Source organism: Vulpes lagopus, chromosome 1, assembly GCF_018345385.1.
Source record: "Vulpes lagopus strain Blue_001 chromosome 1, ASM1834538v1, whole genome shotgun sequence".
In the NCBI taxonomy this organism is placed as follows: Eukaryota; Metazoa; Chordata; class Mammalia; order Carnivora; family Canidae; genus Vulpes; species Vulpes lagopus.
The window spans coordinates 143,334,638-143,361,885 of record NC_054824.1 but is presented as its reverse complement, the minus strand read 5'-3'; the positions used below and the strand labels follow the sequence as shown (position 1 = coordinate 143,361,885).

The following is a 27,248-nucleotide window of genomic DNA, read 5'->3' as shown; positions in this document are numbered from 1 at the left end:
AAATAAAATCTTAAAAAAAAAAAAGATTTTATTCACCTATTAGAGACAGAGACAGAGACAGAGAGAGAGAGAGAGAGGCAGAGACACAGGCAGATGGAGAAGCAGGCTCCATGCAGGGAGCCCGACGTGGGACTCGAACCTGGGTCTCCAGGATCACGCCCTGGGCTGAAGGCGGCGCTAAACCGCTAAGCCACCGGGGCTGTCCACGTGTGCTTTTTCAAATTAATTAATTAATTAATTAGTTAATTGTATTCTTACATACTAAAAGGAGAAAAAAGTCAGAGGACATGTTCTACTAAATACAAGTCTGCAATTTTAAAATGTGAGTAGGCACAGAGACAAATAGATTAACAGGACGGACAGACAGGCCCAGCACAGGGAACCATGTGTATTTGTGTGTGCGTGTGTGTACAAAATATATTCATATCTGTACATACATATGCATATGTATTTTTCCAAATAGAATAAAATGAAGTTGGTCCCATGGTTTTTTTTTTTTTTTTTAGGTTCCATTTATTTATTCATGAGACACAGAGAGAAACAGGCAGAGACATAGGCAGAGGGAGAAGCAGGCTCCATGCAAGGAGCTCAATATGGGACTCAATCCCAGGACCCTGGGATCATGCCCTGAGCCAAAGGCAGACACTCAATTGCTGAGCTGCCGAGGCATCCTGGTCCTGTGGTTCATACCCCATAGGAAGATAAATTCTTGATGGATTTAAAAACTTAAATGTAGGGATACCTGGATGGCTCAGTGGTTGAGCATCTGCCTCCGGCTCAGGGCATGATCCCAGAGTCCTGGCATCAAATCCTACATTGGACTCCCCACAGGGAGCCTGCTTCTCCCTCTGCCCCTCTCTCTGTCTTTCATGAATTAATACATAAAATCTTTTTAAAATAATAAATAAATAAAAACCTAAATATAAAAAGCAGAACTAATAAAACTTGTAGAGGATAAAGAAATATTTTTTTAACCTTGGGTTGGGGAGATTCCTAAGATATAAAGAGCACTAACCATAAAGAGAAATATAAACAACTTCTTGGGTAATAAATCAACTTCTGTTCACATAAAGATATAATAAAGAGAAAAGACAAAATTTCATGATTACATCTCTTTGCTCTTATGATTTGCTTCCTTAGAAAAATCCCATTATTGTCATTTTAGTGAAATTTCAAGAAAACAGAGGTAAATAAATGTTTAAGATCTGCCACTATAAGCCACAATGCTAAAGTTTTGTTTTTGTTTAAAGGTTTATTATTTGAGAAAGAGAGAGAGAGATTGAGCAGGGGGGTAGAGTGGGGAAAGAGTGGGAAGGAAAAAAAAAAAAGAGTGGGAAGGAGATAGTCAAGCAGACTCCAAGCTCAGCGTGGAGCCTGATGCAGTGCTCAATCTCATGACTGAGATCATGACCTGAGCTGAAACCAAGAGTTGGATGTTCAACCGACTGAGCCACCTAGGTGCTCCTAAGAATTTCTTTAATGAGAAAAAAAAATCTAGCAACGTTTGTCCTAGTTACATTTTCTCCAACATACATGGGGCGGGGCGGAATACATACCCACTAAAGGAAAAAATATTCGCCAATGTATTTCATCAAATTACCTCGTGAAATGTCCAATCATAGTGATCCCACACCTGGGGAAGCAGGTGTCCCTACATTTCCACACACACTTCCACTTGTTAGACTCTAATGCATCCCTGTGTAAATTTTCCCGGAATTGTCTCTAGGTATCTCCTTCATAAGAATACTCATTTTCTACCAGTACCTGACCCTATTTATCAAATCAGGGTTGGGAAGCAGAACAGAAAATTAAGAAGTAAGAATACTGTGGGCCAAAATAATCTGGGAAGCCCTGGATGGTACTACAAAGTAGAAGAGCCTCCGCTCACCCCGCAGAGCAGGCGGGTCCCGCCGACTGGAAAGAGCTTGGGAGGCCTTTAAAAAAAAAAAGGGGGTAGAACAGCCTAGACAAAACTAAGACCAAGGAGTTAGCATAAATAAAGGTTTTATTGGTCAGTTTAGGTGAGTCACATACTGACATACCCCCAACTCACTGTTCCATACACCCAAGACCCTGAGGTGGCAGGAGAAGCTAAGCCCACTGACAGTGAGCGAAGGGTGGAAAGAATCTGAAGGCCTCTGACGGTTAACAAGGCTACCGGGACCGGAACCAACGTCCTAGAAATAAATCCAGGATGGAATAGGCATCATCCAGGGCTGGAGGTGTTGGTGATTCTGGATCTAAGGAGAAAGTGAAACATACAGACACACTAAATGAAAAAGAATGGGCAGTGGAAAAGGAGAAGAATATCAAAGGCTGAAAAAGTATGTGTGTTTTTGCCCAAGGAAATAAGAGATGGACCTTTTTGATTCACACACTTTACTTACCATCTCTAGGACTGCCATCTGCTTCTTGATGGGTTACTGTGGTCTCTGTCCGGCCCTCACTATCCACCACAGTCCGGCGCTCCTCTACTGTCTACAAGGAGAGACCCCAACCATATCTCTAAGATCAATAGAAGTGAGCTCACTGGTTCCTTTATATAGATTGCTCTTCCATGGCATCCTCTGGCCACATTTCCCTTTACTCCTCTCTTCCAACTCACCCCATCTGGCTTAGTGATCTTAGTCACCGTGACGCTCTTGAAATAGGATTTGGGCTGGGGCTGCAGAACTGGGCCGAGGCCTTCCTGGGAAACCTGCGAATCAAGATCTAGAAGGGCAGAGAGGAAACATGAAATCAAGAGTCCAAAGGAAAAGAAGGGGCCAAGTGTGATAAGAAGAAATGTAAAGGAGAGAGAACAGAGGGTACGTTAAATGTCCCCTCCCTCCAGACTCACCATTGTCTTCTCTGGCTCTAGAACGGGGGGTCACAGGCCACATATCATCAAACTGTAGAAGGCAAAATAGGTGAAATGATACCTTTCAATCTGAAACTTGAGAGGCCACAGAATCCAAAATATTCCTAAGTTCCGTAACTACTTTTCCCCTGGGACAGAGGATTCCACTCAGGATAGCTTTATTTACTCACCCCCTTCTCTGTCCTACCCGTTCAATCTATCTTTCCACCAAAAGGCTCTCCTCAACTGACACTCTATCCTATCCAACAATCCGTCTTGTCCCAGAATCATACAGACTGGTGATTTTTTTTTTTTTTGAAGGTTTTACGCATTTGAGAGAGACAGGGAGTACAGGAAGAAGGGCTGAGGGAAAGGGAGAAACAGACTCCCCACTGAGCAGGGAGCCCAATGTGGGGCTGGATCCCAGGACCCCGGGATCATGTCCCTGCATGGAGCCTGCTTCTCCCTCTGCCTGTGTCTCTGCTTCTCTCTCTCTGCCTCTCATGAATAAATGAATAAAATCTTTTTAAAAAGTTATAGGGCAGCCCGGGTGGCTCAGCGGTTTAGCGCTGCCTTCAGCCCAGGGTGAGATCCTGGAGATCCAGGATCAAGTCCTGCATCAGGCTCCCTGCATGGAGCCTTCTTCTCCGTCTGCCTGTGTCTCTGCCTCTATCTCTCTCTCAAAAATAAACCTTTTAAAAAAAGTCATAAAAAAATAAAGAAAAAAGCAGAACTCCCACCCTCATGCGCCCCCTCCGCCAATCCTACAAGGAGCTTAATATAGAAAACAGATAAATACACTAGAAGTGGAGAACCTAGGATCCCAACCCAACTTTGCTAGATTCTGACAAGCTCCAGTCTGTGCTTTATTAGTTACCTCCCGCAGGCTCTCACTTGGGGCCCAGAAGCACTCACCAGACCAAAAGGTCTCTGGGAGCCCCAGTCTGGTGCTGGTTTGGAGGATTCACTTCTTGTATCACTCTCCAAGACCCCCCCAAAGATCCTGGGCTGGTGACTATCTGGATACTTAAGCATTGAGTCCCGAAGTGTCTGTCCCTCCCGCCGTCTCTCACCAGGTGTCTCTGATTCAGGACCAGGACCTGGAAGTTCTGGGAAAAGGGGGTAGAGAGATGCTGGGGGTGGGAGAGGACCTGGGCTCCTCACAGCCTTGATATTATCATTCTTCTCACACTTCCCACCCCCTGGCTACTCTTTTCAGGCTCCTGGCTTCACCCACTAACCCAGGAGAAACCAGAGGTGCTCCAGGGGCAGCCACACACCAGAAGGGCGGGAAGGCAAGGTCCAGGCCTCCATCTCGCTGAAGATGTTATTAAAATCACGAATCAGGTCATCAAAGCCGAAGTTATCATGGAAACGCGTCCCTCCTGGAGTGAAGGTGAAGCCAAAGCCAAATTCCTCCGGGGCCTGGGGACCCTCAGACCTCGAGCTCCCATGGCTCCACGGGGCTGCTTCTTCCTCCTCTTCCTCATCGTCCTCATCTTCATCTCGAGTCATCCCTCCAAAAAAGGGATCTCTGCGGCTGGGAGTGAAGGTAGATTGAGCACCAGAATCTCAGCCACACCTTCGGCCACACAATCAGCTCCGGGTGGCCGAGGAGCCAAGGGCAGAGGTCTGCGCACCGAGGTGCGGGAGTGAGGCTGGCGGGGCGCCGTCGGGGTTCCGTCTGTGTCAGGGTCGGTCCTCACCTCGCGGGCAGGCCGTGCCCCCGCCCCCCGCGCCCCACCCCCGCCCAGCCCCCACTGTTTCTCCCGCCCAGGCCCCTGTTGCATCACCCCAGACTGGAGAAAGGCTTAAACTGCGGTTAGTCCTCCTCTCAGCGGCCGCCCAGGTGACCGCCGCGGGGCGAGTGCGCAGTGTGCTGACTTCTGTCCTCTCCGCAGCTGGTGAAGGAGTGACGAAGAGGACGGCTTCCCAAGAACTGGGTGTCAGAGATCAAGCTCCCCTCAGGAGACCCCACCCTCGTCCGACCCCGACCCACTCTAACCTCCGAGGTCCAGAAAGGCCGAAAAAGCCCCGAAAGAGATCAAAGAAGCTCATCCCCGTTTTGGGACTCGAACCTGCAGACCCCACCGAGGGCCATTCGCACCTGGCCGCAGCTGCACTCCGCCGCCGGAAGTTGAGAGCAGCGTCGGGCCGCCTGCCGGAAAGCAGGCCGACGGCACGGCACGCTGTCGTAACACGACCGTCTGCACGGCGCAGGCGGTGCGGGGCGCCGCCCGGTCCCGAGCCACCCCCCCTGCCCGCGAGGGGAGCGGGCGAGGGCCCGGAACCCTAAGCCGCCTTCCTGCCCGGGACCGGCCGCCGCCGCCAGGGGGCAGCCTCCGCCCAGCGAGCCGGTGCGGCAGGTGCTCCAGGCTCGGCGTTTGAATCCACGGGTCGGTTGGGGATGCTCGGACTTGGCGCTCCCCGGCCAAGGGGCGTGCGGTGACCGTGACCGATCCTAGCTGCCCTAGGCAGGCTCTGCAGCCTGCAGGCACAGGCTTGGCAAGAGAGCCGGGGAAGTCCCGTAAGCTTTGCCGGGGGAGGAGTTTGGAGCTGTAAGTAACCCTCTGCCTGCCCCCTGACTTTCAAGCCTCTCCTTTCCTGCGCCCCCACCCTCCCTGCACCCTGGCCCTGGTCTCCTGACCCCTCCTTTTCAAGGGGCCGGCAGCACTCAAGAAGCAGGAACTGCATGCCCCCCCCCCCCATTGTCCTGGACCATCTACAGTACACGACCGCTCCCCAAACCCACTCTCCAGCTTTCTACCCTGTGTCTGCTGTCCATTCCTGTCACAGCCTGAAATCTGCAGAGGAAGCAGCTTCTGGAGGAAATGAAAATTTGCAGCAGCTCCTTCTAGGCTGTGAAGCCCCTGGGGAAGGAGGAGAGGGAATCCCAGCAGGGCAGGTGAAGGCAGAAGCTCTATTCTGGGGCCTCCAGAGCCTGCCAGGGGCCCAGCTGGAACGGAATATTCATTCACCAAGCTGGCTGACCAGACTGTCTTAGATGAGCAAGAACGGGCAGAGGCTGAAGGTAGAGGTTTTCTTTTTATATATACAAGACACATTAATCCATTAAATTCGAGGACACAGTACAAAAAAAAAAAAAAAACACTTCAACTAATTCATCTGACAATGCTGTTCATATTCATGACGCCATTTTGTTGTTGTTTTGTTTCCTAATAATAAAGGAGGAGACGTAGGGCTGTTGGGCTGATATATATTTGGGGGTCCCCCTGCCCCACCTCACCTATACACCACCAGGGTGAACAGGAGGAGAAGGAAGGCGGGACCCACAGCAAAGTTTCATAATCTTGAATGCAAGGGGGGAGGAGGAGAGGAAAGGAAAAAAAAAAGGAGAAAATACAAATCCTATAATACATACAACAGAGTAGGGGTGGTATGGGGACGGGACAGACATGAAGCTGAGGCATGGGGTGGGATACTGGAGGTAGGGGCAGCGGAACCCCCCCTTCCTCTCTCTCTGATGCCGTTTCCGTGGTTGCCGGGCGGGAGTGGGGTCGGGCCTCAGTTAGCCCCCCAGCTGTAGCTGTTGTAGGCAGACTTGTTGGTCTGGGGCTTCTGCGGGATGGAGCTGGTCTGGCTACGTTGCCCGCTGCCCGTCTGCAGGGAATGGGATGATGAGGAGGAGGAAAAAGGTGTCTGGTTAGTGGGACAAATCTGTGACATCTGCAGGTAGAGCTCTGGAAACTGTCTTGCTCTCCCACTCCCCTTGCTTAGAAAGGACTCTGAAGTTTACTTCCCCACCACAGAAAATTTGGTTTCTATAGGTGCTAGAGGACCTGTGACAGGGAAGAGAGCATTTTCAAGCTTTGAACAGGGGAACAACAAAGACGGCAGAATACCTTTTGGAGACAAGACAGTGAATGAGTTCTCCCCACTTTCAATTCCACTTTCTCCCTCCACTCCCACCTACACTGCTCTGAGAAAAGGCTCTCTCTCTCTAGAGAGAATCACAGCCTCTTGGAGAGGAGTGATTACACGGAGATTTCATTTTCATCAATCCCATGAATACCTCAATTTGGAAAGCTGTCTTATCCCAGCTCCTCAGCCACCTGTGATGGAGGAGAGGTCACTTGTACCACCCCAAGCTCCCCACCCCTACCACACAGCACAGCTGAGAGCCCACTGCAGGTGAGGTAGGAGAGACAGTCTGAGGCCCCAGGCTCCAGAGGCTGCCCCAAGAATCCTTTCCATTCCAGTAACCAAGTGCTTCCAGAGTCAGGGAAGGGCAGAAAGAAAGAGGGCGCTGGGGAGGGAGGACAAGAGAGGAATGGGAGGCCAGAGAGCTCAGCGAGGTGTCTGTGTTTGTGTGTCCTGATCTGTGACCGTGCAGCCTTTCCAAGTTCCCTGACGCTGTGGAGGTGAAATGGGGGCTGGAAAGGAGTGGGTTCAAGCACATCATCATTCAGTTTCATTACCTGCTCCTCCTGCTGGCGCTGGCAACAGAGAATCATCTGCAAATATGGTAGCTGAGGCAGAACCAGGATATATGGAAAATAAAGGGACAAACTTTGACAATAGAACTCCACCATTAGAAGGGAAAGCTACAATGTCAGGGAATGGGGGAGGCTGGGAGAGGTTGGAGGGGAGGCGTGACCCAGGTCTGATGGGATGAGGCAGCTGTGTTATAGGAGGCAGAAGAGAAAGGCCCCAAAGGAAATTTCAGCCTGGCCCCTTCTCTGACATCTCCTCTGCCGGCAGCTGGTGTTATGTGCACTTGTGTGTGTATGTGCTGTGTGCCCATGGCTGGCGCTGGGAGGGGTAGGTGAAGGTGGTTGTGAGGAAGGGTAAGAGAAGGAAAGGGAGGCAGTTGTAGGGGACAGGAAGGAAGAGGAAGGGAGAGGAGAGGGGGAGGGCTATTACCTGGCCATCCTGCTGCAGGTGGTGGTGGAGGATCTGGGAGTGCGGCTGCTGATGGGGGGTCAGAATGTGCATAAAGGGGGCAGGTGGGTAGGCAGCAGCTGTGGCCGGATTGATGGGCCCCCCACTTCCTAGGGCTGAAGGCAAGTTGAAGGAGGCAGCAGGAGTACCGGAATGAAAACCTTGTTTCTCAAAGGACTGCTATCCAGAGGGATGGGGAGAGACAGTAAAAGGGGTCAGCAAACCAAGCCCTGGAGTTTCAGAGCCCAAGTCCCCCACCCCCCAAGAGCAGTATGCAGCAGAACAGCAGCACTAAAGGCACGTGCGTGGGTCTGCTCTGTTCTCCAAGGGCTGTGGGATCCTGAGAGAAGTACTCACTCATTCTGATCTTTGCTCACACATAACCCAGGGGTGCTGACTCCCAGCTGTCAGCACAGCAGGAGAGGACAGCTATGAGCGTGCTCTGGGACTCTACCATCACAAACCACCCCCACTGTGCAGCTCGGGCATCCTGGTGGCAAAGGTCTCGGTCACCAAGTGCTCCACCACAACTCCTAACACTGCATGTATCAGGCTTAATAGTTCAGATGTACTCTTCTGTTCCCACCTTTTGTTTTTACAAAGAACGGAACAAACTAGTTTCCCTTCATTCCATTCTCTTGGAAAGTTGCAAAAAGGCTGGTGGTATGGAAAGAAAGTCAGGACAGTTGCACAGTCTCAAGACACATCACAGCCACCTGCCATGCCTTACCTTCCTGGCACACTTCTCTTGCCTTTCTCAGAGAGCTAAATTTAAAGTTCTTTGAGAAACTGAAATCTAGAGACCACTCATCTTCTAGGACAGGTTTCCTACACCTCTTGGGGTCGTGCTTGTTCACTGGACTTCTGTCACTGCAACACCACCTCCTCTATGCCCATCTCTTTCCACTTCTACCCAGAGCTAGGCACCTACCTGGGTTTTGGAGTACACAGAACCCGAGATATCTGGCACGCCCGTGTTACTGGAGGTGACTGATACACCTGGGGGAGGAGGAAACAGACAGGAGGATTAGCTGGGCTAGCTGCTGGCCCCTAGAGAGGGCGTGTGCGGCCTTTCTAGTTATCACACTGCAAGGGGACTCTGGTCTGTTTTTCCAGCTCAGGTCAGCACCGAGAGAGATGAGAGCTCATGACCCAAATCTCTTGTCCTTTCCAGGTATGTACTGAGAATGTATGTGAGAAAGCAAGCTGAGCTACTTTTTGTGGGGCAAGCGGATATAGCCAAATCTCACTAGCATATAGTTTTCAAAACACTTTTGTGCCAAAGCTGAAAAGAAATGTAATAAAATTTTAATGTCCATTTCAAATCAACCCACCCAGACTCCGCTTAGTCCTGCTCCTAAAACAGGTAATCTGGGCTCTTCCTGTTCAGAAGAGACCTTTGGGCTCAGGATCTGCACTTTCACAGCTTAAGAAAAGTGCTCAAGGAGCAATCCAGTCCAGCCCCAAGAGCATGGTCTGTTCTTGGAGTCTCAGCTTCCCTGGCCCGGCTGCTCCAGTCTTGGCTCTTCTCGGCTATGTACTTATGACTTAACGAGCTGATGCAAAGGTGCACTTCCAGCTAACTAATTTAAGCCTAAGCATGGGGAAGGGAAGGGGTTAGGAAGGCAGTGGGGGTAGGCTATCTCCTACAGTCTATGTGGAACACAAAACCTGACATCCTCGTTTACAACTTGAGCTTCTCCATGAGACACGGGCTCTGATCCATACTCCCAACCAACCTGCACATTTCCTGGTGAACTCCCTCCTACCACTACCACCACCTAAAGGAAACTAAAGCAGTACCATTCCTCATTTTAATTTCTACTCCCTAAACTGAAATACATATAACTACTCTCAGGTATGGGGCCATGGGTCAGGGAGACAGGAAAAAGTCATCAGATAAAATAATCCAGCATCTTACTAGAGAGATTTTATGCCAAGATTTGAGGAAAAATAACTCCATTTAATTTGGAATTTAAAGCACACTTTTAAGGAAACATTCAGTCTCATCACAGGAGATAAAATGAAACCAGAAAAACTGCATTTCAGCCTGTGTCCTTGATCCTTCTCTCCTGCTGGGAGGGGCACTTTGATGGAAGAGTATTTTAGAAGCACTGTCTATAAACTGACCAAATCACAAATTCCCCCATAACTCAATAGCAGTTCCCCCTTCAAACTCCAGAACCCCAATCCCCCCAATGCCTAGGACAAAGGCAGCCTTCAAAAAGTTAAGCCCCCTTTGGATAGCCGCTGCAGGATCTTTCTTTCATAGCACAAGTCTAGATGGTTCAGTGGAGGAGTCAAGAAAAAGAACAGAACTATGGAAACAGCATGAGAAATACGGCCCCATCACTTCAAAGGCCCTGAAATAAAAGGGGTCGACCCAGGGACCGATGGGGTAGATCTTTCCCTTCCCTCTTAATGGGTGATAGGCATTAAGAACAGTTCATTTATGGAAAAGACTAGGCCACTGGGAAGGTTTGTGTGGAAGGGCTGAGAGTGAGGCAGGACAGACAGGATACAAACAACGTTTTTGAAGGAAATCAAAGACACAAAAGTTCAAACACCTTGCAGACACCCAGGGTCACCCCACACTGGATGGGAGAAAAGGCCTACTGGTTTCTAGAGCTGGGTAGCAGGGAGGAGTTTAGTTCTGGAATGCCCCCCACCCCGGTTTCATTCTTTCCAGAGTCTGGACTAGTTAACATCCAGCTTCTAGGCCTGAGGCTGTAGTCTGAGTGGTTAAAGGGACTGGAGATGCAGGATGAGACGACAGTGTAGCAGCCCTAACAGCCTGAGTGTGAGCACTAATGGAACAGCTGTCAGCTTCCCCACTTACCCTTCACCAGTTATGAGAAAGCTCATCAGACTAGAGCTTTCCTTCCAACAGTCAACATCCCGTCTATCCCCCACTCCCAAGCAGTGACGACCACACTGACATGATGTGGACAGTGGAGGAGAAACGAGAACTAACGTCTCCCAGCATGGCAGCCTCTAGGGGAATGGGGTATCTGGGTTTCCAATGAACAAAGGGTGGTGTTCTCAGCCTACAAGGTAACTGTCAACAAAGGGGTGAGGTGTACTAGTAATTAGACTGAGTGAGGATAAGAATTTCCATAGTCAAGGAGTCATCTAAGCAAACCTCTCCCACGCATCCTTAGCTACACCCACAAGTGCAAAACCACGAGTACTCCACAATCCCTGAAAAGCCTACCAAGGGATAAAGAATAAGAACGATGTTGCAGGCTAGCACAGTGTACACAGCCTGAGTCATCAACTAGCTGGTCACTAAAGACTTCATCAGATCTCAACCAGCCACCTGGCCAAGGCCCTTGGAAGCCACTTCCCTAAACCAGCTCTGAAAACCACCTCTTCTGCCTTTCACCATGACAGGACACTCCAAGCGGTTTCTGTCCTTTCCCTCTGCTCACGTCAGAGACCAGGGAAAGAGCTGAGTGGAAAAGTGAAGAGCTGTAATAAGCAGGGAGAATCAGGGATTTTCTACAAATAGCTTTCTTTACTGATCAATCAAAGGGTTGGAAACTGAGGCTGCTGCCCCTCGCCCCCCTTCATAAAATCACCATGATGAGAAGTTAACAGTTCTTTGGCTATATGGGATTTGATTGAAAAGCCCTCCCCCCCGCCCCCCTTCATCCACAGCACAACATTGGCTCCTAGTGTCCAGAAAGACATGCACGGAAAGAACGCCAGAGTTAGCTAAAGAAATACCACAGTTTATTGAAGACTACAAATATTTTGTTACAAGTTGAAACTACATGCCTTCCAGAATCAAAAGCAACAGCAGGTGTGTGCATTGATGCTTCGGAGGTGCTGCACCGCTTGAACTCGAAATGGGTAAGACAGGGTCAGACACATGGGGGAGAGGGAAATGGGGGAAGGGCAAGTTCAAAGCCCAGAAGGTATCCACCAACTCATTTCCCCAAGCCACGCAGGCCATGGCCTCAGCTCAGCAGGCTCTCCTCAGTGGTCTGGTTTCTGAAACAAGACTTCAGTGCAAATTTATACACACACACAAAACATAGCCCCCAGCCTTGGGCCAAATTAGCTCTCTGCCGTCCAGAAATGCTTGTAAGGGGGTGGATATTTTCTTCCTAAAAGGAATCAAATACATAAAAATAAATGAATTTAGAGGTTGATGCGGAATGGGATGACAAGAGCCCTCTGTGGGGTTGGGAACTGGGGGTGCTCAAAAAACTGTTACAGTAGATTTCTGAAATCTTAAGGGAGATAAGAAACTAAGATTTCCAGAATGAGGTTTGCCATTCTCTTATGTTATCAATCACCTACCTCTTAAAATTCTTGAATCTGGTCCAACTAAACCTTAAATCTAATGTTCTGAGAATGGGGCCATTCCAAGTCCAGAGAGCTTATAATCCTCCCCACCAAGGATTAGGGTGCATCTTGCTCAGTGAGAGGAGCAGCTCCAAGGAGTGAGGCATGCCAGGATTTCTCCAGGTTAAATCCAGACTCACCCAGAGTGCTCCGACACAGCTCACAGCTCCAGGTTAGTTCCCAGGCCTACTGCCCTCCGTGCTCAGCTCAGTTTCCCAATTAGGGAAAACCTTGGGCAACTGACCCACCTGGAGCCCACACAGGGGTAAGAACACAGATGCAGCTCCATCCAAATCACCATGAACACGTAAGTGAGCTTAGAATTTTGAAAAACCCCCAACCCCAACTCTCTGCAACTCCAACAACGTCTTCCCCATATTTGTCTACAAATCATGGACAAAAGTAGATGGCACGGTTTAATTCAAAAACGACTCCTTAGTCCCTGTCCTCCAGAAGCGGAGTGCAGGTGTCAGGTATAGGAGCAGGGGACAGACCGGGTATCTTTCCAGTCAGTGCCCATTGAGAGGATTTCTACATTTCCCTCCTGCCATCAAATGTGCAAAAAGACCTTGCCAAGAAACCAACCATACAAACAAGGGATTCTAAGGTCCAACTCTCCCTGTGTTGAGCATTCACAACCCATTCCTTTCTCTCCACGTCCTAGATCTCCCAAATAGGGAACGGAAAGGGGTTGCATGAGAAAAGGAGTGTATGCCAAACCCACCCAACTCTGCTATTCAGGAAGCACCTCTGCTTCTGTACTACCACTACCAGACATCCTAACACGTACCTCCACTGACATCTCCATGAAATACTGGGGCCCCTGGCTCTGCTTCCCGCCCAACGTTTAGGTCAGCCAACATATTCTAACAGCCAACACATGCCCCAGGGCATTCCCATCATGAGTGCTGGACATGTGTTTTAACGTTAAGCATCTCCGCTGGTGCTGCTCAGATAGACACCCATATAAGCCAAACATGAAAAATCTTACATGGAGCTGCTAGTGGCACACTTCACCAACCCTATTTTCTCAAGCAGCACGTCTTCCTCCCTGAAACTCCTTCAGTCATATCCTATAACCATTACGGACAGCCCAGGTCAAGGTAAGCTTACCAGTGTTGTATCCATGAGACCCATATCCACTTGGCTGTTGGAAAGGGGTGGCCGATGCATTCACGCTGACATTCACACCATGCTGCTTGGAAGAGGTAGGAGCCACCTAAAGAGCAAAAGGGCCAGGAGTGAGGTGACACGGTGACAGTGAGCCTTTCCCCCGACCTGTCCTACTCCAGGAATCAGGCATTCAGACAGCTACCATCCTGAGGCAGGCTGATCAGTCTGCTTAGTGAAATAAGCTTTATAGAGCTCCCTATGGAGCTTTATAAAATCTACCAGTGAAGTCACAAAATGGTTGCCTGAAGGACGAGAAAGGGGCGAGTGGCAGCAGGGAAGAAGGGCAGTCCAGGGGACACATCTGTATGGTGTCATGTCCCCTCTTTAGAGAACAGAGAACAGGTAACCTCTATCCCAATACCACCAATTCCAGCCCCCCTCCTGTCCCCAGGCCAGAAACAGGCCAAAGGGAGAACTATTTCTTCTCATCCATTATTAAAAAGTCATATAGCCTTGAAGGCAGCTAGGACAGTGTCTGGGAGGCTGGGACTCGTCATGGCCACAAGGAAAGGCCAAGGCCAGGTACTCACAGGGAACACAGCAGGCCCATACTGGAAGGTGCTGGGGAGGCCCGGAACCCCTGTGTAGTATGGCAGGCTGGTATAACTGTAGCCAGGAGGCAGCGCCGGGTTCAGGAATGTCTGCTGTGTGGTGTGGTGAGTCTGCGTCTGGTTCTGTTGGGGTTGGGCCAAGGTTGTGGCCGGGGCCGGGGAGGAGGCATCCCCACGGCCAAACTTTGTGAGGTCACCTATGACAGAAGAGGCTAAATGTAGCTGCTACTTCCTTCACCCCTGACCCTAAAGCAAATTTCCTTCTCTTGGCTTCACAAGATTCCAGAAGACCCTGATCCAAGACTCTTTGAATTACGTTTCCTTGCAGCAACATGTGGCACCACTGAGCACACAGCACAGTGCAAAGTTGAGCCAAATGTCAGATGCCTGTACCATCCTGTGGGAGACAGGCCCCCAGATCAAAGCTCCTGCATGATTTCCCTATCCATTCCTATCCTTCATCCCCCACCCTTCCCACCTTCCCCTGCTTCCCCTCAAAGAACACTCTTTGCTGGACTCAGAATAGTAACAGGGAAAAAGATAGGTCAAAGAGGACAACCTGTCAGGCATAAAAAGGATCGTGGCTTAGCAAGGCAACGAGACTACCACTGTGAGCAGAGAACAGGAGCAAAGAGGGGCAAAGGAAGGCCAGTTCAAGCACTGTACTTCCTGGAAAAAACTGGAGAATGGCAGAGAAAACTAAGTCAAGGTATTACTTCGGAACTTTAGGGAGACGACAAAGCAGGAAGAGAAGGAAATCTCAATCTTCAGCAGCACTGCAAATCTACCCACCCTGATTCATCACATCTGCTTTATACCTTCTGCCAAAGGTCTTAGTTAAAGTAAGAAATGGGTCCTTTCTTGCTATTCACCAATCCCAACACATTCTCCCTTCGTTCGGCTCCATCCCAACCGTACCAGAGTAAGGGTTGCTGGCCAGGCTACCATCCCTCCCAGTCAGTGGAGTGGTGGGCGTGGGAAATGGGATGCTGTAGTAATCCTAGAAGAGAGAAATCAAAGAGCAGACACTCAATGCCACTCCCCAGCATGAGTAACAGCACAGGGTTAAGAGGCAGAATGTTGGGAGTGCTGCAATTTATCCAGCTACTGATTTAGCTGGCTAGACCTGGCACGAACTCCAAGTTACTCTTGCATACACTGTCCCCCTCGCCTGGCCACAAGCACAGTCAGACGAGGTCTACGGGTATGCTCACCAGGAAATACATCAAGTCCAACAGAACCAAAGATATTCTCAAATCTTTAGGTACTATCCCTAAGAATCTACTACTGAAAAATAACTAGTCTTTCTGTAATTCAAAGGGCCTGATACATAAAAAGCATCCAGAGAGCTCCAGAGAACTCTGAGCTATACATTAGCTTAAAACTTGTTTACTTTGAAGAAGTCACAACCAATTAAAAAAAGGGAAGTTATCTTCTGTTAAAACCATTTCCCAAGTGCCTGTATTCTAAGAGATCTTGAACCAAAGTTTGCACATGGAGGGTACAGGCTGGGGAGAGCTAAGCCTGTGAGTTATCAACTGAACACCTACAATAATCCTCTCAACAGTAAGGTGAAAATCACTTTCTTTTCTTAAGCTCTACATCACATACTCACCAAGGGAAACCTTGTCTGAAGCATCTGTAAGTCATCATAACCATATACTTGTGGCTAGAAAATACAAACACGTAACAATATTAATAGGAACTGGTTACCATAGGAGCAAACCAAGGTGCTAAGAGACAAGCTAAGCCATTCATTTTTTTTTTTTAAAGATTTTATTTATTTAGTCATGAGAGAGACAGAGAGAGAGAAGCAGAGACAAAGGCAGAGGGAGAAGCAAGCTCCCCACAGGCTCAACCACTGAGCCACCCAGGCACCCAGAGCTAAGTCATTCCTAGGAAGAATAGGACATAGATTACTTCTTTCAGTTTCGTTTAAGAGGAAAGAAGTGAAGTACAAAGAGATTAAGTGATTTGGGAAAAGGTCCTAAGGCTTTCCCTGGGATGCCTGGATGCTCAGTGGTGGAATGTCTGCCTTCAGCTCAGGGCATTATCCTGGGATCCAGGATCAAGTCCCACATCGGGCTCCTTGTGGGGAGCCTGCTTCTCCCTCCGTGTCTCTGTCTCTCTGTATATGTCTCTCATGAATGAATAAATACTTAAAATTATCTCTTTCAGAAAGAATTCACATTTTACTCATTTTCTGTAACTTTATAGCTAGTAAGTTGTTATGTTTATTGTTAAAAAACATGTAAAATGGATGTTTCCTCTGTATGATATTCACCTACACTGAGGAGCAAGAACAGATGTCTTTTTAAACATTTCAAATAAATACCCTTCATCTTAATAAACAATGAATCCACGGATTTGACGGAAGATACCCCAGGGCAAACAGCTACCACTGTCCATCGGCCCCTCTTAGATAGTCCCAGATATCAGGTCAGGGAACTCTGCTCTGACTAGTCAAAGCCAGCACAGACCCTCTAAGACAGGGAATCAATCCAACCAGAGAAAATTCTCTGAGAAAACTAAAAGGGATTCCAGGTGGACACTCTGGCCTTTGGCTTCAGAGGCCCAGAATCTGTGTTTCACTCACAGAAAATACAAATAGAAGAAATGGCTTTTGTTTAGTCCTTCCTCTCTAGAGTGGCCACCCACCTTCACCTTCTGGAGAAGGTGCCTCGTCTCACTTACCGGATAGGCATGTAACAGCCCAGGAGCCATAATGTACGGATTAGGCAACAATGGCGGGACCCCAGGAGGGAGGTTGGGAGGAGCTTTTCCTAAAAGAGAAACCACATTGTATCCTGTCACACAATTACTTCTCTCCTCTGTCCCAGACGAATGCCATCCACCTTCTACCTGAAGTTGTAGCAACTGAGCTCCGAGTCGAGGCTGTGACAGTGGAATTGCTGCTGAGGCTGAGGCCCAAGCTGCTGCCGCTGTTGAGACTGGAAGAGACACTGACCACTGGGGGAGGCGCAGAAACCGTGCTGGATGTGGTGGAAAAAGTGCTGGAGGAAGAATGGAGGTTCGCCTCACTGTCCACGCTTGTGTGCTTAAAAAGGGGGAGCAGTGGAAGACAGGAGGAGGAAACAGTGATTAGCAAAACAGGTCAGAAGAGATGCACACTCTCTTCTGTTGGTGAGAGCGTATCAGCTTCCCAATTTAAAAAGCTGAGGCAGAGTATGGGGTGCCCTCTGCCAAAGGAATTAGAAGAAATTACAAATTATCCTCCAGCTACCCATTCCCCAAGACTCATCAAGGAGAATATTTATATTTAAGGAAAAAGACTTTTCAGGAAGCCTCAGCACTATCTTCCCCTTGGTTTCTGGCAAACCAGACACCTTTGCCCAGAATGAGTCTTCCTTACCACCTCAGCCTAATTCCACAAATGGTTGTTCCAAATCACAATAGCGAAATTAATTATTTGGTCAAAAGCTTTCATCTGGCCTGCACTTTCAAAGGATGCTCAGACTTACACATGACTTTTAGTAGCCATGTTCAGCATACTCAGACCAAGGAATGAGAATGCTGTAGCAGTGAGAAAGGGGCATCCCTACAGCATTTACCAGAGCACACAAAGTCCCACCCACTTCAGTGTTGAGAAGAAAAGCAAAGAAAAAGTCACATAAAGACTCAAGAGTCACATCCAGGGTTTGGAGAACTGGCTCACAGCTCTCTAGTATTTCTTGATTCTCCTGCCTCCCAACATCCTTTTATTCCATTCCCGCAACCTGAGATCAATGATCATTTTGCCACCTCGTGAAGAGATTTCCAAGAATCACTTCTTCAGAAGTCTTACAGTTGGAGAGTTCTAAGTGCAAGAAAACCACACGTTCTCTTTTGCAGCATCACACTTACCAAAAGAGTGGATGTAGAAGTGCGCCCCGAAGATGTGGATGACGAAAGGGTATTCTGCTGTGTGGATAATGTGCTGCAAAGAAGAGGTTGCCATCAGCCACAGTGCTATGATTATTTGACTGGGAGCTTCTGTCAGGAACACAGACGAGGAGATAAGGCAGAATATGGGACCAAGGAAGCCTGAGATCGTGGGGAGCACTGTGGCCAGCCAAAGGTGGGCAGCAGACAGAACGAGAGCAGCTGCTGAGAAAGGAGGACAGGCCTCCTCTGCTTCTGCTTCCCACAGCTTTCAAGTCGTCCACCTCACTAATGTGGCCCCCACCAGGCAGCAAGGGCAGGACCGAGGCAGGGAGCCAATACCACCCCTCCCAACCCCAGCATCCAGCCGCAACCCAAATCACCTGCTGTGTTGTGTGGTGGTAGTATTTGGACTCTCCTCACCATGGCTCAAGCCACCCAACGATGATGAATGTTGACCGGCTGTTGTCAGTAAGGAAGCTGCAGACACGGTTTCACTGAGAGGGGGGATGCCAGGAGCAGAAGGTGAGTCAGATTTCACTGCAGCGCCTGTAGCACCTAGAAATAAAGCATAAATAATTCACCTCATCAGAGGAAAAGGAGTGTCTATGAAAAGTGAAGAGATAACTCCTGTTCATGGGAGTCCTAGGCTGTCCCCAAACTAAAAGTGTTGAGTTATTTAATAATGGACCATATGTGTTTAGGTTGACTCTCTCCTTTTTCTTTCTTTCTTTTTTTTTTTCTAAATTCCAAGCATTTCAGAGCACTGAACTCATTTACCCAACAAAGGAGCCAAAGGTGTTATCACTGTTCTAAAACACAGAAAAGGGATCCCTGGGTGGCACAGCGGTTTGGCGCCTGCCTTTGGCCCGGGGCGCGATCCTGGAGACCCGGGATCGAATCCCACATCGGGCTCTCGGTGCATGGAGCCTGCTTCTCCCTCTGCCTGTGTCTCTGCCTCTCTCTCTCTGTGACTACCATAAATAAAAAAATAAATAAATAAATAAATAAATAAAACACAGAAAAACTTAGATTTGTTTGCTATTAAATAGCAAAGCAGAACCAAATGAAGAGTATAACCAGAAGAGCCAGGGCTCTTCTCACTATAATCTAAGAAAAGCAAAAATACTAAAAGAGGAGGAAAAACACTAGAATGTAGAGGCAAATGTCTAGAGAACACTCACCTTCAACAGATTGCGTGGTCTGTAACTGCGTGGCCTGCACAGAGCTGAAGCCATTCTGGGACAAAAAAACAGAGGAGTAAGGAAGAGACAAACTCAAGGAAACAGGTCAAGTTAGCACTGACTCAGCTCAATTTCCATTAATAAACCTGCAAGCTAACTAAAGGATTAACAGAACAAAGACTAGCAAACAAAACTACAAGAATTTAAAATGGGAACGAAAACAAGGCACACCAATCCTTTGTGACCCATGGCAGCAAAGACAACCCCTAAACTGCTCAAGAGGTCACAAACCCAGAGGAGACACAGGAAAGGCCTAAGTCCAGGGCCCTGGGGGAGGACAGGAAGTATGTCAGGTTCAGCCAAACCAGCCAGTTTCTGGCTGCACATGACTGTCCCTCCACAGCACCCTGGGACATGCTGTCCCCTTGCTGGGTCAGCAAGGTATCTACTGATAGACACCCAGGGGTCTAGCACTCAGATCGTCTCAAAAAAGTAAACAATTATTTGACACTGATTCTACCATAGAGAAGTAATCTCTACTGCAAAGAGAATGGTTTTCTGGCTCTGAATCTCCAGGTTTGGTGAAAAGAACTTTTTAATCACCAATCACAGAAATGTGGTTTCAGCTTCTCAGTCAGCACTTCTGAGGAATCCCAGCACAATTTGTCAAGAAGAGAGAGACACTGAAGAGTCTTTGCCCAATATTGTCCTAACTAGCACCCAGGGACTTGTAAACCCACTACCTTTGCCTGAGTCAGGTCCTTTTGGGGTGATGAGGAGATCGAGCTGGGGTATCGCCGAGTCTGTGTGGACCTCTGTTCATACAGAGGACCCTGAGCATTATTTTGGGAGGTATAGGTTGTCGACTGAATTGGACCGCTCTGATAACCGGATTCCTGACTCTGGTTAGATGAGATTGTGGATGAAGATTCACTGTGGGGAATGCAGAAGGAAAATCTCAGAGAAATGAAGCAGAACAGACCCACTGGTAACAAGGAAATGGCGGAGATCTTCTATAATAGTAATTCCATTACATTCAGAAAGAAAACTTCTAGCAACAAATAAACGATTTTCTCCTGACAATCATAGGTATTCTACATCCTACAGAGTCAGGGGTCTAACCTAAAAACAGCTCACCTACATTCTTATACCCGTAAGAAAAAGAGGCCAAAGTAGAAAGGACTACTCTGACTCCTTTGATATATCCTTTATTTTTTTTCCTTTGATATATCCTAACGTGAACCCTAAGCACAGGAAAATTTACCTTTTACTCATATTCATTTTAAGGAATTCTGAGACCCCTGCTCTCTCAATAGCCCCATTAGATATGAAGTAGAACTCCCCTAAGAAGAACTTTTAAAATATTCACATGCATTAATTGCAGTTATGATTCGCTAGGGCTTAATACCTGTATTTTTAAATTCAAAGTACTGAGGAAAACAGCCTAGTCCCAGAAATTCCTCCAGGATTTTCTATTGCTTACGTTGGCCCTCCCTAAAAGTTATCAGAGAAGGCAGGAAAGGTTTCTTTTAACTTATATGCTGTATCAATGCTATATATTCCCTAGTAGGCCAGTCACACCCTTCATTGGCATAAAGCCCACACCAAAGGACCAAATGTGCCAAAAGCATCATTAGCCAGATGCCAAGGTCCTCCCGTTAAAGGTGCTACACATGCCTCTTCAGAACTGGGCATGGACACTCTAGAAGTACCCTAGCGGTATATTTCCATCTGTTTATTTTGAAATGCTTCACAAAATACAATCGGGCTACTACTTTTCCTTCACTCAGTCAGAGGCTGGGCCTCTTCAGAGTTATAGGAATCAGCAAGAGACTCAGAAAAAGTAGTAGAAGCTCAAGAACTAAAGTCTTAAAATTGATGTTTCTTCTACCTGGCCGTGCTGGTATAGAGGCTACTTGGAGCCTGGCTTGAAGAGGCGCTCGTGGTGGGGGTGGACTCATAATCAGAAAGGACAGGCTCTGACCCAAACTGCAATGCCCCAAACTGCAGGTTTAGCCCTGAGATATCTGCTGAGCCAGGCATTTCCACAGCCAGAGCAGGAATCTGTAAAGTAAAAGTAATGGTTTTATTACAACCTTACTATAGGACTAATAAAAAAAAAATTTCTCCTTCAAACATGCAGACTCTCCCCCCCCTTTTTTTTTTAAATGTTTATTTATTCATGAGGGGGGGGGGCAGAGAACACAGGCAGAGGGAGAAGCAGGCTCCATGCAGGAGTCAGATATGGGACTCGATCCCAGGACTCCAGGATCACTCCCTGGGCTGAAGGCAGGCGCTAAATCGCTGAGTCACCCAGGGATCCAGACTCTCCCCTTAGACTCTCAATTCCCTAATCCCGCATCCCTTATGCCCTAAGATGACACCCATCTCAAAAATTCAAATACCTTTGAAGTCAAGGAGGCCTTTTTCTTCTGCTGTTTCAATTTTTGCTGAGCCGGCTGTGGACTGGAGGACTGGTTGTCTGAAGACCCGGGAGACATCTGTGGGGCCGAGGTGGATTTGCTTGGCAGAGGAGAAGACGGGGGTGGAGGTGCAGCTGTGGAGGTAGCCACCGCGGATGGCTTCTCCTGAAGGAACACCTCCATCATGGTTGAAGATGGGGTGAAAGCCTGGCGTTTGGTAAAGGGGCTGTGCACTGTTGAATCATTTGGGTTCTTCAAATCTGCATGAAGAAACCCAACATGTGTAAGGCCAGAGATGCTAATAAACCTCAATAAAATGCTATTATCCTACTCTAGAGCTACAAAATAAGGCCCTAAAGATTCAGTACCCCATATAAACAGGTTCTCTTTTAGGATTTACTCTCATTTCTAAAAGTGACAATCACTGGATCATATCCGTTCTAAGTATAGGTTAATGGAATCAGTGCTATTACCCTGCCTGTGTAAGAAGGAGCCCAGGAAATGCCCATATTTAGAGTGTAAAATTCTAAAATGGTCAAGTCCGTGAACCTTTTCAAAGGTAACATGTTGTTTTCAAACACTAAAAACCAATCTAGGGAGAATCTAAAAAAAACCCCAGGGCAACTGAAGACTACAACTATGTATGTATCTAATTTTGATAAAGAGATACTGAGTCTCAAATCTTTACTCTTCCCCCCAGCATTCTGAACTCAGCCTATCTGACTGGGGAAAATCAGTTCGGGAAATTAGCCAGCTGGCAGCCCTTCCCCTAACTTCAGGACACGTTTTTCCACCCAACCCCACCCCTGACTTTCACCAGCTCCTGGCATTAATGCTCCAATGTTTAAAGAATTCAAGTCACTTTCCATCCTTCTCACCGTACTGCACCAGCGAAGGGGATTGGGAGGCAGAGCCCATGTCCCAAGAGGAGGTGGTGGTGGTTCCAGACTGAGAATGTTGTGCCGCCAACTGGGCCAGGGCCTGAGCAGTCTTGAACTGCTCCAAGAACTGGGAGCCGGTGGTACTGCCACCTTTGGCTTCACCGACATCACCAAATCCTTTCCCTAACATGCTCACCTGTAAATCAACACAGAGAGGATAAATATCTACAGCAAGCAAAGCCCTTTAGGGCACAATCTCTGCAGCCAGACTGCCTCCTTTCAAATCCTGGCTATGTAATCGTGGAAAAGTTATTTATAATTTTTCTGTACCTCATTTTCCTTACCTGAAAATAGTATTGCATTAAGTTGGAGGAGGATCAAACAGATTATGTACATAAAGCATTTAAAACATGCATGGCACATAATAAGCACTCAAAAAGATGAGAACCATTAAAAATTACACTATCACTTCCTCCCCAGGGATAAAGATCTAATAACTAGAAGAAATTTTTTTCCCTTTTAAAGTTTTAAATCAACCAGTATGTAATTATTAAATTAATATGAAAGCTAACATCAAATTTCACTTTAGTCAAGAAGGTCATTCCCCCCTCCACTAAATAGCTGCAAAGTAAGAAGAACTGACAGGAGTCTCACCTCAATGCTGCTAGTAACTAGCACAGAAGCAAAGAGAAGAAGCCAAGGGCCTATCAAAACTTCTGCACTAGACAATCAAATAATGACTCAGTATGATTTGTTTTGTCTGTGTGGATCCAAGTTCTATAGAGTGATCATGATCACGAATAACAAAGCAAAATTTACTCAATGCTTTGGGGAGATTTTCCCCACTCCCTATTGCCAGGTAAGACTAGCCTCCTCCAGAAGATGAAGGCCCTGACTACTCCAAAACACCTTCAGGGAGATTTAAAATCTAGTTTTCCTTAGGGTCTTACTCAACCATTTCATCCTCATCAACACTAAGCAGTGTTTTGTTTTATTTTGAAGATTTACTTATTTTTAGAGAGAGAGAGAAAGCACAAGTGGGGGAAGGGAGGGCGACAGAATCCCAGGCAGACTCCCCACTGAGCACAGAGCCTCGTGCAGGGCTCAATCCCTCAACCTCGAGATCACAATCTGAGCCAAAACCAAGAGGGACACTTAGCTGACTGAGCCACCCAGGTGCCCCTGAGCAGAGCTTTCTTATACAAAACCAATCTGTCCAATCCAAAGTAAGTCATTTTTCCCATTTCAGTCTACATCACAAGATTATAAAAACAAACACCAAAACTCAAGTTAAAAGCATGGGATTGTGACAGAGAGATGATCTCACATAGCAATGATTATCAAATAGTCTGCAAGTGCAAAGCTTTACATTAAAGACATAGCACAGGAGGGCAGCCCCGGTGGCTCAGCGGTTTAGCGCCGCCTGCAGCCCAGGGTGTGATCTTGGAGACCTGGGATCGAGTCCCATGTCAGGCTTCCTGCACGGAGCCTGCTTCTCCCTCTGCCTGTCTCTGCCTGTCTCTCTCTCTCTCTCTCTCTCTCGAAAGAAAAGAAAGAAAAGAAAACAAAAGAAAAGAAAGAAAAGAAAGAAAAAAGAAGAAAAGAAAAGAAGAGAAGAGACGAGACGAGACAAGACATAGCATGGGACACCTGCGTGGTGCAGCAGTTTAGCACCTTTGACCCCAGGGAGTGATTCCAGGGTTCCAGGATCGAGTCCCACATCAGGCTCCCCGCATGGAGCCTGCTTCTCCCTCTGCTTTTGTCTTTGCCTCTGTCTCTCTCCCTCTCTCTCTGTCTCTCATGAATAATAAAAATCTTTAAAAAAAAGAGATAGCACATTAGATAATGTCCATATATCATCCATGATAATGGGGAACGCCTGTATTATTTACATCTATTATGTTTTAAGGGAAATTAATCCTCTAACATTAAAAATAAATAGCACACTGATTAATACAACTAATAGAATACGACGTTATTTTTATTTACTTTAACCTCATGTGACATATTAAACAGAATGTTAGGATAAATGAAATATGCTGACATTAATTTCGATATCAGAGTTTGAATTTGGTTGTAAATCTTCACAATTCCAGACATTATAAAGCCAATTAAAAGAAATACAGAGCACTTCACCTTTTCCTGCCATATATATCTCAAGAATTGACAGTTACTTCCTTATCTTCATGAACCCATCTTATGATTTTTGTCTTTTTTTTAATCCTAATGTTCCACAACCTGTCCCTTCTTTCCCACCTTTTCTCACCTGTCACCTTTCATATATGACAGAGTATCAATTACCAAATTACTATTAACACACACAAAATTTTAAAACAGTAGTTAAAAACTGACAGTTCTGGATCAGAGGCTAGCTCAGCTGTTTCCTATTTAAAATAATAACTATAATCCTACTACTAGAAAAATAAAACTATATGCACACACATGGTCTCTTACCTCTTACAACTACAGTATACCTCCACCAAAAAATAAACAGACAGGAAGGGAAAAGCAAAGAGAAAAAAAGAAAAAGCGATTCTTCTTAGGATTTGCTATTAAAAAAAGAAATTGGTCCCTCCCCACCAAAAAAGGTCTTTCCCCAAATGATCCTTATTTACTGCAAATAAAGTTTCCTTTAAGTGACAAAAAAAAAAAAGTCCTTGCATCATCTTAGTTCAGCTTAAATTATTTTTTTTTAAGATTTTATTTATTTATTCATGAGAGACAGAGAGAGAGAGAGAGAGAGAGAGGCAGAGACACAGGCAGAGGGAGAAGCAGGCTCCCTGCAAGGAGCCCAATGTGGGACTCAATCCCAGATCCCGGATTCGGGATCACGCCCTGAGCCAAAGGCAGATGCTCCACCGCTGAGCCACCCAGGAATCCCTAGCTTAAATTATTTTTTTGCTATAGTTAACGACCTTGAATGATTTAGCTGAATCAATGAGTCATATGGCCATAAGTATTCTATGTATTAATAAACAGTATCACTGTTGCTCTCAGTTGTAGAGCCCTTATCCATGATCTTATTCCATCTTTCTACAGCTCTATAAGGCACGCAAAGCAAGTGACCTGGTCCTTGCTTATAGAAAAAAGGAGTAACAGATAGTAAGTAGAAACATTCAGGAAAACCTCAAGTTTTTGGAAGTCTAGTCCAAAAATGTCTGATTTAAACCAATTTATGGTAATTCTGCTCTATGAAGAAATAGGGAAGTGCTACAACCTTCCATCAAAGTTTAAGATTAAAAAAAGATAAAATTTTATGTCATTTTTTTTCTTCTTTAAGAGCAAATAATGTTCAGCACAGTGAGCATTCAGTAAGTGATGCTGACTCATTTTTAGAAGACTTAGTCCATCCAAAACTAAGTCCTTCTCTGGTGGTACCCTTATTATACAACTCTTTATTTCTACACCTAAGGTTGCTTAAGGCACAAAAGGGGATGCTTTACCCCACCCCAAATCTGTGTCACCAGAAGGCAGTACTGCATGTATGTGCTGGAGTTGACAGGAAAGTGTGGTTAAAAGACACCATGTTTCTTACTTACCATACTGTGATGAGAAAATGTGTTTCCAGAAGCAGGCTGTGTTATGGCACTCTGCTTCGAATTACTGAACACAAGAGGCTGGGCAAGAGAAGGAGCCTGAGATGGATCCAGATTAGATGAATCATTCTCCACTGAAGATGGTGTCTTCCCCAATAGAACAGCAAGGTCAATTCTAGTGGAGGGATGCAATATCTTGATAACAATGGAACATTCTATAGCATTCCCCAACTTCCAACTCAAATTATGGTTAGGTCAAAATAAAGTCACACATCAAAAACACAAAGACCTGAAATGCTTAATTTGCCAAAATAATTGATATATAAGAGCCATACATGATCTAGCTGTATTCCAGTGGTGTTGTCAACCATAATAATGTTAAATGTTTCAATTTAGTGAAATCAATTTAATAGAATAGCAAATGTTAGTTTGAACATAGTAGCGTGATATTGGGCCAAAATTTACAAGTTTTTAGCCAATTATTTTAATACTGAATACTTGTCATTACCAATACCTAATACATAAAAACATACACCAGAACACTGGCATCTTTTTCAAGCATCTTTGGAATTACCCCCCTTAATTTTTATAAAATTTCCAAAGTTGGGCAGCCCAGGTGGCTCAGCAGTTTAGCGCTGCCTTCATTCAGCCCAGGGCCTGATCCTGGAGACCCAGGATCGAGTCCCGCGTCGGGCTCCCTGTGTGGAGCCTGCTTCCCCCCTGCCTGTGTCTCTGCCTCTCTCTGTCTCTCATGAATAAATAAATAAAATCTTAAAAAAAAAAAAAAAGTTTCCAAAGTTAGTTGTGGTATAATAAAAACATATAGCTTGACTTTGCCTCTAGTTCTTGGCACAGAGCTTCTAAAACCCTTAAAATTTCCTGAGTGTGTTTTGTTATTTTTTTTTTAAATTTTTTTTTTAAATTTTATTTATTTATGATAGGCACACAGTGAGAGAGAGAGAGAGGCAGAGACATAGGCAGAGGGAGAAGCAGGCTCCATGCACCGGGAGCCCGACGTGGGATTCGATCCCGGGTCTCCAGGATCGCGCCCTGGGCCAAAGGCAGGCGCCAAACCGCTGCGCCACCCAGGGATCCCTGTTTTGTTATTTTTATTAGAGAAAGTGAATCTTAAGCAGACTCCATGCCCAGGATGGAGCCCTACATGGGGCTCCATCTCATGACTCTAAGAGATCATGACCTGATCCAAAATCAAGAGTTGAATGCTTAATTGACTGAGCAACCCCAGGTGTCCCATAATGAGCCTTTTTTTTTTTGAAAACTTTATTTATTCCTAAGAGACTCAGAAAGAGGCAGAGACACAGGCAGAAGGAGAAGCAGGCTCCTTGCAGGGAGCCCAATGCAGGACTCGATCCCAGAACCCCAGGACTATGCCGTGAGCCAAAAGCAGATGCTCAACCACTGAGCCACCCAGGCATCCCAATGAGCCTCTTTCAACCAAAGTATACAATAATGAGGTTACTCAGAGTGAGAGGCCCCCCGACATAGCTTCAGGAAGGGGGCTGC

General features: G+C 46.7%; 2 protein-coding genes and 1 non-coding gene across 16 annotated transcripts in view; all 3 read right to left on the bottom strand.

The window, feature by feature from the left end:
- Nucleotides 1-1,987: 1,987 nt before the first annotated feature.
- On the bottom strand, nucleotides 1,988-5,021 carry HAX1 (HCLS1 associated protein X-1). 3 transcript variants are annotated; one of them, XM_041744692.1, is made up of 8 exons: nucleotides 4,918-5,021; nucleotides 4,633-4,778; nucleotides 4,120-4,379; nucleotides 3,755-3,948; nucleotides 2,840-2,891; nucleotides 2,606-2,712; nucleotides 2,388-2,478; nucleotides 1,988-2,240 (listed from the first exon to the last, which is right to left on the bottom strand). In XM_041744692.1, the coding sequence occupies exons 3-8, from the start codon at nucleotides 4,352-4,354 to the stop codon at nucleotides 2,155-2,157; spliced, it is 765 nt and encodes a 254-aa protein (XP_041600626.1). In that variant the 5' UTR covers nucleotides 4,355-4,379; nucleotides 4,633-4,778; nucleotides 4,918-5,021; the 3' UTR covers nucleotides 1,988-2,154. The 3 variants fall into 3 exon arrangements, with proteins under 3 accessions (XP_041600626.1, XP_041600617.1, XP_041600607.1); XM_041744683.1 differs by having other exon boundaries at nucleotides 4,633-4,767; nucleotides 4,845-4,951; XM_041744673.1 differs by lacking the exon at nucleotides 4,633-4,778 and having other exon boundaries at nucleotides 4,845-5,000.
- Nucleotides 5,022-5,964: 943 nt separating this feature from the next.
- The window catches only part of UBAP2L (ubiquitin associated protein 2 like), a 41,695-nt gene continuing 20,411 nt past the window's right edge, over nucleotides 5,965-27,248 (bottom strand). For 4 of the 12 annotated variants that reach the window (XM_041744586.1, XM_041744577.1, XM_041744621.1 and 1 more), the window contains 18 exons: nucleotides 25,728-25,899; nucleotides 22,186-22,384; nucleotides 21,290-21,567; nucleotides 20,776-20,948; nucleotides 19,628-19,817; nucleotides 18,885-18,939; nucleotides 18,084-18,258; nucleotides 17,683-17,755; nucleotides 16,681-16,876; nucleotides 16,513-16,601; nucleotides 15,434-15,487; nucleotides 14,737-14,818; nucleotides 13,798-14,015; nucleotides 13,208-13,313; nucleotides 8,673-8,740; nucleotides 7,724-7,921; nucleotides 7,279-7,329; nucleotides 5,965-6,460 (listed from right to left, as the gene is read on the bottom strand). In XM_041744586.1, coding sequence (XP_041600520.1) covers nucleotides 6,365-6,460; nucleotides 7,279-7,329; nucleotides 7,724-7,921; nucleotides 8,673-8,740; nucleotides 13,208-13,313; nucleotides 13,798-14,015; nucleotides 14,737-14,818; nucleotides 15,434-15,487; nucleotides 16,513-16,601; nucleotides 16,681-16,876; nucleotides 17,683-17,755; nucleotides 18,084-18,258; nucleotides 18,885-18,939; nucleotides 19,628-19,817; nucleotides 20,776-20,948; nucleotides 21,290-21,567; nucleotides 22,186-22,384; nucleotides 25,728-25,899 — 2,473 coding nt within the window. In that variant the 3' untranslated portion in view covers nucleotides 5,965-6,364. Of the gene's footprint in view, nucleotides 6,461-7,278; nucleotides 7,330-7,723; nucleotides 7,922-8,672; nucleotides 8,741-11,454; nucleotides 11,854-13,207; nucleotides 13,314-13,797; nucleotides 14,016-14,736; nucleotides 14,819-15,433; nucleotides 15,488-16,512; nucleotides 16,602-16,680; nucleotides 16,877-17,682; nucleotides 17,756-18,083; nucleotides 18,259-18,884; nucleotides 18,940-19,627; nucleotides 19,818-20,775; nucleotides 20,949-21,289; nucleotides 21,568-22,185; nucleotides 22,385-25,727; nucleotides 25,900-27,248 lie in introns of those variants that run through there. The other 8 variants (XM_041744602.1, XM_041744631.1, XM_041744607.1 and 5 more) reach the window with 4 other exon arrangements.
- On the bottom strand, nucleotides 14,894-15,030 carry LOC121475323. The gene has a single exon (XR_005983723.1). It is a non-coding gene; the product is annotated as a small nucleolar RNA SNORA58 (small nucleolar RNA).